At 29.0% G+C, this 14,413-nt stretch overlaps 2 protein-coding genes across 2 annotated transcripts; one reads left to right on the forward strand and one right to left on the reverse strand.

Moving 5' to 3' along the window:
• The first annotated feature begins 5,337 nt into the window (after nucleotides 1–5,337).
• Nucleotides 5,338–6,806, forward strand: LOC136084780 (uncharacterized). Its single transcript, XM_065805679.1, has 2 exons — nucleotides 5,338–6,014; nucleotides 6,141–6,806. Exons 1-2 carry the CDS (start codon nucleotides 5,342–5,344, stop codon nucleotides 6,227–6,229), a joined length of 762 nt encoding a protein of 253 aa, XP_065661751.1. The 5' UTR covers nucleotides 5,338–5,341; the 3' UTR covers nucleotides 6,230–6,806.
• A 5,631-nt stretch (nucleotides 6,807–12,437) lies between these two features.
• Nucleotides 12,438–13,943, reverse strand: LOC136085471 (tigger transposable element-derived protein 4-like). The gene has a single exon (XM_065806781.1). It carries the CDS (start codon nucleotides 13,941–13,943, stop codon nucleotides 12,438–12,440), a length of 1,506 nt encoding a protein of 501 aa, XP_065662853.1.
• Between the last annotated feature and the right edge of the window lie 470 nt (nucleotides 13,944–14,413).

Consider the following 14,413-nt stretch of genomic DNA (forward strand, 5'->3'; position numbering starts at 1 on the left):
CAAAAAAATATGATAACTAGTATTAAGTGCGTAAAGTTTGTCTTTAACTCTTCCTATTCGATGGGCTCGCTCAACCACTATATCGCCAGCAATTCCAAGCTGATTTTTAAAGATATTTTAATTGCTCTTGCACAGTCATCCCACGTTTCAGGCAGTAGTTGTGCAATACAGTGAAGGATCCAGTGGGGTACGGGCAATATGCATATATATATATATATATATATATGGGTAGAATTCAATAAATACGGCTGCGTATAAACTTTTTTTTAAATATTTGTGTTTATAAAAAAGTTTATACGCAGCCGTATTTATTGAATTCTACCCATATTTTAACGTATAACAAGAAAATGACTTTCAAAGATTATATATATATATATATATATATATATATATATATATATATATATATATATATATATATATATATATATATATATACAATATAAATTAAAATAATTATATTACATTATATACATAAGCTTAATACAGACCTGAGATAAAATAACTGTATATAAAGCTAAATTTTAAAAATATGAACATACACACAATACATATAGTTTTAAATACGTGTAAAAGTGGAATATTGGTATGTGATATCAACAAATATAAACAATTAAATTTAATTATGTTGAAATAATGCAAGAGACTATTTGCCAGATAATAATACCAAGACTACGTAATGCAGAGTAGCATTACACAAGAGATCCCACCCACCATAAATAGCACCATCACTATTTTATTAAATAAATTTCATTTTTGTAATTATTTCTCAATTATTCTTATTCATTTTACATATCTTATTTTGTCTTATATTTTTTTGAACTTGTTTATCAACAGTCATAAAGTCAGTTGTAGAATTATTAGACCATTTAGATTTTGCATATTACTATTGGTCAATCGGTCTTTTTCATATTAGATGTTTAACGCATTTAACTCATTTTCAATCTCTGCTTGTTCAGAAAAGACAGCATCAATACTTAGTTGAATAGCTCTTTTCACCTCTTTTAGGATCACAATATCATCGTTCAATTTTTCTATCTGTGATGCTAAAAAAAAAAGAAACTACTTGTAACTAATTCCAAAACACAAAAAAAACAACAAAAAAACCCAGTAAAATAAGATTAGATTTAAACTAATTTAAAAAAATGCTCACTCCTGTGCTTCAATAAATTAGCAATGAAAATTAATAAAAGTAATTTTATGCACATTTACGTAAAATTGTGAAAAAAAATAAATAATGATAACAAAGTATCATCATCAATGCACAATTACAAAAAAAATATTTGTGTGTATATGTGCTTATTGCTAATTAAAAAATATATATGAGAGATTAGCAGTTGGATAAGGAAAATTGTTAATAATTTTCGCTAACTGTTAAATTAGTAAGGAAATTACTCACCTTTTGTTGCATTAAGTTTAGAAAAGACTTAAGGACTTTGCCACAAATTATCTAAATGTAATTGTAGCTGAATTATTAAATTCTAAAATGATTGATTGAAGGTACGTACGTAAAAAAAAAACACGCTAAGTAAACAAGTAAAACACGCTAAGTAAACTGTAAATGTACTGTACCAAGTGTTTCAATCTGGGCTGCAATTTCTACAATCTCAAGTTTTGTTCCACAAATAAATAAAATTCAGTAAAGAATGACACAATGATAATGACTAAACTTTAGTCAAAGGCATATAATAAGACTATAAATTTTAAACAGACTGATATTACATGTTTTTAACATTTACTTACAGTATTACTTATACTTATAGTATAAGTAATACTATAAGTAAATGTCAAAAGCATATAATATGATTCAGACGAAGAGTAAAGGAAAAATAGAAATACTGTAAGTAAATCTTACTTTAACCATGCTACCCTAAAAATATAAATTATTGATGTTTTTGGCGTATTTTTCTTTACAAAGAAAGATACCCTAGATTTATTATTGCGTAAAAGTTAGGCAATTAAATGAATTAAAAAAATATATATAAAAATTTAATTATTATGTTAAATATGTATTATTATTAACAATTATTAAATATACAATATTTAAAAACTAAGTATATAAAAATTTAAACTTTTTTTGAATTGGGAAAATATTTAGTTGAATAAAAAATTTGTCATTAAATAGTGCTACAGAAATTTGATCGAAATGTTACGCAAAAGTTATTTGAAATAAATACTAATTTTTTTAAATACTTTATCTTGAAACAAAATTTTCCAGATTTAAAAAGAGTTTAATTTAAAATTTATTAACAAAATTACAAATTCTACCTAACCAAACGTATGATATAATATCAATATTTTAATTTTTACTCGTCAAATAATTACATAACACCAATAATAATATATTTTAAAAAATCCATAATGGCTTCTGAGTCATCTTTTTGATTGAAAAAATAACCAGTTAATAAACTTTTAGATAGCATTCATCCATGATAAATCTGAAAATTCCCGCATAGACAGTTTATGCGGGAATTTTCAGATTTATCATAGATGACGGGTTGCCAGACTGGCCACTTAGTGGCCCAATCCGTGAATCTGACCACCGCAAAAAATAATCGGCATATCGGCATTTTAGCTATGTTTGGTTTTTTTTATTCCATTATTATTTTATTTCTTAAAATGATTATTATAGTAGGCTGATTATAATTTCTAATTTATTAAGTGTAAAATAATGTTATTTTTAAAAATTCTACAATGTTATTTTTATTAATGCAGGTATAAGGTATAAAAATTATAATATAAATAGTTGAATATGTTTAATGTTTCTTTATAACTTCTAAATTAGAAGTTATAACAAATAATAACGAAGAAATAGAAAAAGTTTTATTCGAATTTTAGCTGTTTCAGCCCAGTTTATTTTTGTTTTAGCCCCCTTAATTTTCTTGACCTTCCTAAGCCACAGTATCTCTCTTTATATGTAAAGCTTTTTTTAATTAAATTAAATAAAAACTATTTTTATAGATTTAACTTTTTGATAAAAAAATATATTATAATAATAATTGTTTTCTATTAAAGAGTTTATAATTTAAGAATCCATAAAAAAAAGTTTTTATATACTTAACTAGTAAACTTAACTTTTTTATTTATTTTTATAACTACGACAGTTTTTACGGTATGTTGATATGATCTAAAGAATCATTGGACAATTTTATCCGATTGTCTTATTTTAGTCAATAAGATTTAATTTTTGAAAATCAAACCAATGCAATCGCGGAGAGTTTGGCAACTTTTGGGCCACTTTTAGCCATTTCTGGATACTTTATTTTTTATATTTCTGGCTACCGCGAATCGCAAAAAATCTGGCAACCCTGCGTAGACTCCGAATTAGACCGCGATCCGTGCATGCTAATCGCATCGGTCTGTGACCTCCCTCTCAGAACCAAGTCATTTTTTCAAAAATAGTACTTTGTAATATGTAATAACATTATCGAAAAAGTTCCCAAGTTTTTCTTCTGCAGTTTTTGAGAAAAAAGTGTTAGAACCCCCTATAAAAATCGATTTACACGACTATCGTTTAGTTTCGTTGAAAATTATAAATAAAAAACAGAACATATTTTTGAATGATTTTTCTCTATCTCATTTAAAATAAATGCGTGCGGCAAATTACTCGTCTTCTTAACAATCGAAACAAAATAAAAACATGGCTGCGGCCGAGTCTTGCAAACTCTCGTGTCTTATTCATTTTTCGAATTATGAAGTTGAACAATTAAGAAATTTTACTAATTTAACTTATGAAAAATTTATTTTATCACGAAATGAATGTCTTATGATAAGTGACGAAAATTTAGAAGCTACGGGTATAGCGCATAAAGTTGTAAGTTGCCCTGAAAATTTTGATAAAAACTCTCATTTGGTATATCATCTAAAATGTTACAAGTATTTTACAGATGTGTCTAAAATTGAAAGAGCCAAAAAAAGAAAAATGAATAATATATCTGAAAGTTTTAAAATAGAAAAAAAAAGAAAATCTTCCCGTTTGTCATCAGTTAGTATTTCAACAAATTCTTCAGTTTTGCAGCCATTTTGTATTATTTGCAAAAAAAAAAAATCTTTACTATACAGATTTTCACGACAAAAAAAGAAAAATACAGAAACTTAGTTTATGTCAAACTTTTGATGGTGGCTTATTGCGTCAAGCAGCTGAAAATAAAAATGATGAAAGTATTTTGTTACACATTAAAGACAAGGATTGCGTTGCTGTTGAGGTGAGATACCATAAAACATGTTACAATGAATATACAAAACTTTATAAATCTTTAATACCACCGTCAGAGACATCTACCAGCAACTTAATGTATAAGTTGCCCTTTGAATCATTTTGTAGACAAGTTATTGACACTAAAATCATCAAGTTAAAAAAAGTTTATCGCCCTTGTTATCTTACTGAATATTTTATAAAAATTGTTAAAAGAGTAGAAAATTTGGATGCTAGCAATTATAAAAGCTGTCGCTTAAAAAAAAGATTAATAAATTGTTATCCTGATTTGGTATTTTATTAGCCATTTCATCGCAGTCAAAGTGAAATTGTTTTTTTTGGGGATAGTGCAGTTGTTTTAAATGAAGAAATTGATAAGCTTGATTCTCAAAGTTCACAAGAGTCAGATCTTTCAGAAAATAATGAAACTGAAAGTGAACTAGAGAATAACTTATTTGATGTTAGTTATTCTGCCTTTCATCAAGTTTGTATGAAAATAAGAGAATCCCTTAGATGTGGAACTGGGATTAAAAGTGGTTGGCCACCATCAGCTTCAGATTTTAGTCTTGAAAATATTGAAAGTGGAATTTCACCTACTCTTTTTAATTTTCTGTCAATAATTCTTGGTTATACAGATGAAGTTAATTACACGAGTTATGTCAATATAGAGTTCAAGCTGAAGTTGAAAGTTTTATCTATTGCCCAAGATTTATTGTTTATCTTTTCAAAAGGTAAAACAATAACATATAAGTCTTTAGCATTAGCTACTGCTATCAAGCAAATGTCCGGTTCCTGTAAACTTGTAAAAATTTTAAATAACTTTGGACATTGCTGTTCTTCAATGACTTTGAGGGGGTTTGAAAGTGCAATTGCAACTTTAAACTATAATTGCGAATATTCGGTTGTACCAAAGAACATTCAACAAAATATCCTTACTACACTTGTATATGATAATGCAGATTTCACAGAAGAAACTCTTAGCGGTTCTGGAACAACCCATATTGCACATGGTATTTGGAGCTTAAAACCGTAGATGGAACTTTAGTAAAAACAACAAAAAGTAATTTGTTAAAAGTTCTTGAAGAGCCTGTTAAAGATTCACTGGTGTTGCCAATTGTTGAAAGTGGAGCTTTACTAGTGGATGCAATGGCACTGTTACAAACACTACAAGTTAGAGTCAAAACGTTTGGTGAGTTAGCTGAATATATATTAAAAGAAATTATTAATCTGTCCAGCTGTTATGGGTGTCAACGTGTTGACTTTGTTTCAGATAGGTATTTTAATCATAGTATTAAAAGTTTAGAACAAGTAAAAAGAGTTACTCATGGAACTTCGATTATTCGTATATTAAGTAAACTACAGCCTATACCTCGTCAATGGAAGAAATTCCTTTCAAATGGCAAAAATAAAGAAGAATTAATAAATTTTTTGTTTACTCATTGGAGTTCATTGAATACATTTTATTTCTCAAATAAGAGTGTTTATTTAACCAATGAAGATAAATGTTATCAATTTATGTTATCAGCAAATAATGTGGTAGTATCTGAAATAATCTCTCTTAAAAGCGACCATGAAGAAGCAGATACTCGATTAATGGCTCACTGTTATCATGCAGCTTCATCTCACCAAAATATTGTAATTTGGAGTCCTGACACTGATGTATTTGTAATTGCTTTACATGCTATTAAACATTTTACTGTTAATGTATTATTTGCAACCGGAAATCAAAACAACAAACGTATAATTAATGTAAGAAAAGTAGCTGATCATTGGGGTAGATCTTTTGTAAATGCTGTTGTTGGCTTTCATTCTTTTACAGGTTAATTGGTTAACTTAATTTATCTATCTTTTATGACATGATTTCTTATTCTTTTTTTGTAAGTTTCACTTCCTTAATACAAACATTTAAAACACTGTAAAATTGTATAATATGTTTTCATTTTAGGATGCGATACTACAAGTTCATTTTATGGTAAAGGAAAAGCTTCAGTACTTAAGGTCTTACAAAAAAAACTGAGTATGAAGGCGTGTTAGCAGAACTCGGTGAAAATCACTTGATGGCATCAGATTTATTTACGAAAGTAGAGAAATTTGTGTGTCACCTTTATGGTAATGACATAGTTTCTTCAGTTATCGAGTTGAGATATGAACTCTTCAAGAGTGGCAATTATAGAGAAGAGCAATTGCCTCCAACTTCAGATGCATTAGTACAACACATACTGAGATGTAATTATCAAGCTTATATCTGGAAACATGCCACTATACCTCTATTGAATATGCCAAGTATTTTGGAACATGGTTGGACGATGGATGGCGACGAATTGAAGATAAAATGGCTGTCAAATGAAATTGCTCCCGATAGCGTATTAAATTTTATTAATTGTAGATGCGCGACTAGTTGTAATACAAAACGATGCTCATGTCGGAGTGCAGAACTGACGTGTTCTGATTTATGTCAATGCGACAATAAAAATTCGAAATTCGCCGAAGATAGCGATGATACTTACAATGGAATAATTTCAAGTGATTCTGATTCTGATATAGATAATCAACCATTGTAAACTTTTATGTTTGTAAGATAATAAAAATAAATTTAAAAAAGTGAAATGAACACTTAAATGTATTATCAGTTGTTAAAACGATATCTCAAATTAACTTTTAGACTTACACGATAAAAATCAATTCACTCTTATATACCCATGTAAATGAATGTATAGTTGGTTATATATTAAAAATATTTCATATATTTATATACAATTTAGTATTTATGCAGTTACAGCTGCTAAGGAGAGTTTTTAGATCACTATTTTATATTACACGATAAAAACCGATTCACTCGATAATATAAAATTAAAACGTAAATTTCTCGAAAACTGCAAGAGGAAAACTTGGGAACTTTTCAAATTCAGAATCAGTATACTTTAAAACGCTAATTTGGAAAAAATAAAGTAGTTCTAAGAGGGAGGTCAAGAAAACTGTTTTCTGATAACATTTTTATATCACGGATCGCGGTCTAAATATGTAAATCTATAATTTCAGTTTGCAACATCATTGGCGTAGAGTTGAAAAAGGATGAGACTTAATTGAATGACGAATAACACTTAATTGAATAATAAGACTCAATTGAATGACGAATAACACGAGATAATAATAATAATAAAACACGATAATAATACAATAATAAAACACGAGATAATTAATAATAGTTAATTAATAATATTAATAAAAGTTAATAATTAAATAACATTATTAATAGTTAAAAATTAATAATTAATAATATTAATAAATTAATAATATTTATAAAAGATAATAATAATAAAACACGAGATAACTAATAAGACTTAATTGAATGACGAATAACACAAGAATGAATTTTAGTAGATGGTACTTTAGTATAATAGGCACTGCTCTTTAGAGCAGTGCCTATTATAGTATTTATAGCAAAGAGAAAGGGAAGCAACATTACGACGATGTGATAATGGTTGGAGGTTGGCTGCAAGAGCAGGTCCAACTATGTTTACAATGCATTTTTGCACCTTGTCCAAAAGAGAAAGGTCATCATTAGAAGATCCGCCCCAGATATGGTAACAGTATTCCATACAAGGCCGGATTTAAGACTTATAGACATAGAGAATCCGAAGTAAGAAAGCGTCGAGCTCGATAAAGAGATGCAACCTTAGCAGATGCTAATTTTGCAACTGATTTGATAGATGGTTTCCAAGGAAGATCGGAAGTAAGAGTTAATCCTAGAAGATGAAGAGTAGATGACTCGTTGAGTACATCACCGTTCATAAATATAGGAAAATCTAAATTATTGCGATAACGATTGGCTGAAAATTTTTTTATCTGTATTGAAGTTTTATCTGTATTGAAGTTCACCAGCCACTGTGAGCCCCATGCTGTAGCAGAAGTGAGATCCTTTTCAAGATCAAATGCCCCCTCCAAGCAATCAGAGAGTGTTGGTTTCTTATCTATTGTGTTATAAATTCTTGCTAATTGTGTTATAAATTCTTGAGGTTCAGCTGCTGTTTGAAAGCATTGTCCCTTATTTAAGTCCAGCTCTTGTTGTGTTTGTTTTTCCGGTTTTGCCTCGTTTTAAGTCGCTTGCCTCATCTTAAAAAAATTACCGCCACTTTAGCAAAATTCTCAGCTTGAGGTGGCGGTATTTACCGCCGCAATAGATGTATTCATTTTTTTAAGTAAAGGCTGCGTGTTGTCAGTATTTATTGTACTAATTAGAGGCACAAAAGAGTAACTTTATTTCGGGAATCGTATCCAAGTTTTTCAGTTGGAAAAATAATTTTTTTAATGTAGGCTTTTTATCTTTAAAATGATTGATCCAAATTTCCCGTTAAAATGAGATTTTTTTATATTTAGAAAAGGAAATAACTAAAAAGATAATTCACAATTACATCCAATTTCCTCTTTTTTGTAATCATGTCCTGTGCATTTCATAATTCCATTTCATGGAATTCAACTTTTTACGACACAATGACATGCTATTGCACCAATAACTACTTATTAAATTTAAAGCAAGAATGATAAAATTTAAATTTGAAAAAATTTTAATTTCAAAATAATTATTTCAGTTTAAAAAAATATCTTCTGTCCGAAAAAAACTTTACTCTTTCATAAAATAGACCATTTTTAATATTTGTTTACTAGAAGTTTTTTTGTGTTTCGGGAATATCGAAAACCGTGTATTGCCAGGTTTATGCTGAATTGAAACAGTATATGATACAGGAAGCGAAGTATAAAGATAACTGTGTCTTCAAGTTAGTTGACCTTGCTGAAATATACCAAAAAAGCACAGTTAGCCTTAACTAAATTAAGGTTTTCTAAATTGTATCCAAATTAATTTCAACGTTTTCTGAAAGAGTATAGTTTACTGATCACTATGTATATAGTCTATCAAATCAGAAAACTCCTATTAAGTAATTATGGCATTTTAAAGATTTTTTCGCGCCTATTTTTCGCGCCTTTTATTTTGCGCCTTTTTTTGCAAGTGTTTTGCGCCATTTTTTGGTCCTCCATGTTTTCATTCAAAACTTTATTGTAAAAGTTACAGACAATTTATTGGAAATGAATAATACATATGGTATTGTGTTATATTACATAGATTAAGAGTGGATAACCACATAATTGGAATGTTTTAAATCATCAAAATATTTACAAATATAGAATTAAAAACTATTTCTTCTTGAATTGAATAACTAAAAAGTATCAACATTTTGATTAACATGTCCAAGAGAAACAAGATATTTTCCATTATAAAAACTTAATGCCCTTACTAAATCATGTCCATAATTAGAATTATTTGCGGACACCTTGTACCGGTTCCACGAGGCAGTTTTGAAGAGGTAGTGAACACTTTCTCTTGATTGCTCCAAATAAACTCCAAGGCCCATTTTTTTTGTTTAGCAGAATTCAGATACATTATTGAAGAGTATACGAAATTTTGGTGTTAAAGTAATACCATGTTCCAAAATCAAATTTTTATAGCAGGCTTTTAAATTTTCGATATTAGTTTGAAAGTTTTCATCAAGTTCGGATCCAAAGCAAAACTCAACAACTAAATTTAACAACCTTAAGCATTCTCCAAAAGACTTTAGTTTAATTGGCAGCTTATCATTAAAGACTTCCCACTTTTAAAATTTTCCACTATGCTGATAAGTCTTTACAATTTGCAACTGTTCGTAAATCTTCTTCATATTCATTTCCGACCAAATCCGCTCCATGTTATCCATTACATGGTTGACAGTTCCCTCCATTGTATGAAGCTCTGGTAAAACTATCTACAAGAAATTCAGAGGGGTTTCCATGTACTAATACAATTCTTAAAATGTTGTGCACACTTAGGTTTTGAACCAGATTCTTTGAATTTTGTATAGTTGTTTTGACAGCTCTCAAAAGTTCTGTATGGACCATCTGTCCAAGTTTCTCTTCTATCCTACTCACATACATAACAGGAATGAATTGAACTGCTACTTGGAGATAAATCTGTCAAAATTTGACTAAGTTTTATGTTGCATACCCCAATGTGCTCAACTTTTTCAAGATTTAGTTTTTCAAATAATATTTTAATGTTTGAATATCTTTCTGGAATTTCTGGAGCTACCAGAAGAAGAAATGAAGCATTTACTGATAAATCTTTAAATATTTATTTTAGACCATCTTTATATAAAGATCTGCAAGCTGTTACCGGTTTTATTTTAAGGTAATCTATTTCAACTTTGCCGTAATTTTCAAAAGTTTTATTGAGATTAACTATATTTAAACAAAATTTGATAAAACTACTTCCTCCGTCAACAGCAATTTTTAGCAACTGATTCTTAGAATCAACACATTTAAGAGCCAGGAGTAGTTTAACAAAAAGAGTACCATCATTGTGGTACGCTGCTGTAATATTTTTGTATTCCAAAGTTTTATCTTTGTTTTTCAATTCAAATATATATTTTCCTCGGTAAATAATGGGAAAAGATAACTGTCCAAATCAGAGACACAGTCTTTCAGTCCAGGTTCTACAGCGTTTCTTCTTTTTTCAACAACTCTAAGTTGTTGAAAAAAGAAGAAACGCTAACAATAAGTTTTACTCCAAATGTTGCATCATTTTATTATGCAGAATTAAGTTTGTATTAGTATTGTGATTTTACCTTATCATATTAGCAAGTAATCATTTGATGGTTACTTAAGGAAAGAGAATTATGAATATAAAGAAGATTTTTGTGAGTAAAATTGGTTGTTTTTGGAGTATTCTCAGATCTAATAGATAGTTTCAGTTTACTACCTCCTGTTTTATGGTGTTACCACTTTCACAACATAGCTGTTCTTTAATAACGTGAGAAGCCATTTGTTCCTTGACATCTAAATAAGTTACAAAAGTATGGAGACTAAATGAAAAGGCTTCAACAACTTTACATTGTTAAAAAGGTTATAGGTTCAAAAGCTTACAAAGGTTTTTTTAAATTAAAATTATCATTTTTGATTTATTATTCTTAACATTTCTTTCACTTACCTCTCTATTTGTAACGCAAATTGATACGTTTTTCCTAATACCTTGATATCTGGATGCAGCTGATATTTTTTTTCTGAAAAAAAAAATTACATTTACGAACCTGTTTTCTATAGAACATGGTATACAACCTTTCACAGTTAAACAACCAAATTTATAAAAACGTTTTCTACCTGAGCGTTGTTGCATTGCATTTATGATGCAATCCTCTTTTAACTTTAGTCAGACAAGACCAACACCACGGACTAATAGCTGCCGTTTTAAAACTCTTTATACCAGATTTTTTCTTGGGTATCCTTCCCTGCGTTCTTGCAATTTTGCATATTTCACAACTGCAAGTTTTTAGTTCCCTGAAATTATATAAAAAATTATAATTTTATATTTCTTTACAACAGATATACAAATAAAATAAGATTTTACCCATTTCGTGTTTTAGCCGGGATATTCATCTTTGACCAGTCAATGTCAAAATTAATTTTCTGCCTGAGATCAACAACATTTGTTCTTTCAACTATACCCTTAAAAACTACGCCTTAAATAGATAAAGATATGCTAGTACCAAGCAAAATGAGATTTGATTCATTTATCAAATCTTATTTCTTTGAGTTCAACAAGGTATCCAATTTTTCAGTTATGTGAATGGTACGTTTATGACATATATACTTTTTTGTATATATGTAATAAACATTTTTTTACGTTTTGAAAATTGCGCAGAACCTGAAAGAGATGTAAAAACTTATTAACTACGAAACACATGTAGAACTATCTGGCTTTTGGAATATATAAATATTTTGATTTAAAAAAAGATAAACATGAATAATTTTAACTTTTAAACAACCCTCTCAAAAGATCAATGTACCCCAAACTATGGGGTACTATGATCTCCGACTTGGGGCACATTGATCTTATATGCGTAATATTATCTAAACGTTTAACACTTCTATAACTAAATCTTGTAAATAATTTAGTCAAAGGGTAATATTGTATAACATATAATACATCTAAATTTTTTAATTATTTTTTAAATATAGCAGTTAAACCCACTAGTCTAATTTTTAATTAAAAAATGTATAAATCACAGCAGCTATAAGCTACCCGCTTTATATACGTTTAAAACTTTACAACAACTTGAAATTTATAAGAACTGAAATATAAAGACTGAAATAAGAATACAACTTTTAAGTTTACAAAACTTGTTAAAAGTACAATATTTTGATTAAGAATATTTCATCATTTGTGAAAGTCAAGTTGTGAAGCAGCTTTTGGTTTACATTGTTTTTTATTCCTAAGCAAGTAATTCTTAGTTTCTTTCTTATCTTTTGTGGAGACTTTTTGTTGATTTTTGGTTTGCTTCAAAATTTTCTTTTCTTTTGACAAACGAATTTCATTTCTGACAGGAGTATCAGTCAAGATCCTTGTTTTTAACTGCCTACTTTTAACATTTTTTTTTCTGGCAGATGCTTTTGGGTAAGGTTTTAAAACCTCAGGTGAGATTATAGAAGCAACACTTGTTGACACTTTGTTTAAAATACTTGTTTCAATATTTACTATAGTTATTTCAGACTCTATGTGATTAACATGTGCTGGTATCATTTCAGATTCCATGTTGTTGACAGGAGTGATAGTAACTGTATCTGGAGCAGCTCTATCTGTAACTGATGATGGTAAATATTCGTCATCTTTGAAAATTTCAGAGTTGAATGGCTCAATGCCAGCTACTCTAAATCCTGTCTGTATATTAGATGGTGAGAAAGCTTTTGTATACGGTTCTCGAACTATTGAAACAATATCATAAATGGTCATTGGTCTTGGGTTTGAAACCATACAATTATCACATGCAGAATTGTAAAACCTTTTCAATGGTCCAAAAACAGTTCTATCTAATGGCTGCAATTTATGGCTGCAATGGGGAGGAAAACTTATCATTGTAATTCCGTGTTGAATTGCAAGCTCCAAGCCTTTAACAGAAATATGACTTTCATGACTGTCGAGAAGTAACAAAACTGGAGATTCCTGAGAACAGTTTGAATATTTAGCAAAATGTTTAATCCATTCTATGAAAATTTCTGAGTTCATCCAACCAGAAGGATTTGCAAATCCCACACATCCAGGAGGTCCTTCCTTAATCATGTAATCATGAAACTTTACCCTAGGAAAAATAAATAATGGAGGAATGGAATTTCCAATAGCATTAGAGGCACAACATGCAGTTACCAATGTTCCTCGTTCTGCAGATGTGATTCTTCCAACTTGTTTGCTTCCTCTACCAGCTAAAACCTTTACCGGCTTTTGAACGGTTGTTAAACCAGTTTCATCAACATTATATATACAGTTAGGATTATATTTATATCGATTTCTTACCGTTTTAAGATTTTGAAAAAACTCTCTTACAGTGTGTTTATTAAAAGCTGTTGATCGAGCGAAGCTCGTTGCTTCAGGTGTTCGTAGAGACAACTCTGGTTGTCTTTTCATAAAACCTTGCAACCAATCAATGCCTGCAATTTTAATTTTGATCCATGATGATGGGCATATCTTATTGTTTTTTAAAGCAAATTCATATGCCAATAATCGCGTTGACCTAGTTGAAAGGCCATAGTTCATTTTTGATGCAATTAGTAAATAACTTGATAAACTTTTTTCATCTTCTGCTGTAAAAACTTGTCTATTGTTGTAGTTAGGCTTGAAAGCTTCATTTGGATTAAGCCTCTTTTTACAACAATATCTTTTTAAAGTCATTCTTTAATAATCAGTCAATTGATAATCCATAATAGTATGAAACGTGTTAGTCAAAATCAACAAAAAGCCAAAATTCAAAAAAGACAAAAATCTCGAAAAAGTCCCATAGGTATTTATGTAGACATAATGATTCATACGAAAACTCGCAAAAAGGCACTTGATAAACTTTATAAACCTGGGATATCAATATCTTATAACCGGGATATAGAATTATCAATAAAAATGGGTAATAGAGTTTTAAGGTGGTCGTCTGGTAAAAAAATCAAAAATACAATTTGGGGGAAAGTTTATTTTATTTTTTAACGTTAAAAAGTCATATTTGTATGACGAAAAAAAAAAAAAAAAAAAAAAAATTTAGTTTTTTAATGCTGAATCAGCAAAAAAATGGTTGAGACATCACTTTCTTAAAACAAAGAGTTCTAGCTATTTGTAAATCCGTTTTGCATGAAGTTTGGTTTTTTATGCAGGAT

The sequence above is a fragment of the Hydra vulgaris genome, chromosome 09 (assembly GCF_038396675.1).
Source record: "Hydra vulgaris chromosome 09, alternate assembly HydraT2T_AEP".
Taxonomy (NCBI): domain Eukaryota; kingdom Metazoa; phylum Cnidaria; class Hydrozoa; order Anthoathecata; family Hydridae; genus Hydra; species Hydra vulgaris.

Coding starts and splice junctions, on each gene's coding strand:
- LOC136084780 (XM_065805679.1), top strand. CDS start 5,342: ATGGCACTGTTACAAACACTACAAGTTAGAGTCAAAACGTTTGGTGAG. Junction 6,015..6,140: donor TGGCTTTCATTCTTTTACAG/GTTAATTGGTTA, acceptor TTTTCATTTTAG/GATGCGATACTACAAGTTCA.
- LOC136085471 (XM_065806781.1), bottom strand. CDS start 13,943: ATGACTTTAAAAAGATATTGTTGTAAAAAGAGGCTTAATCCAAATGAA.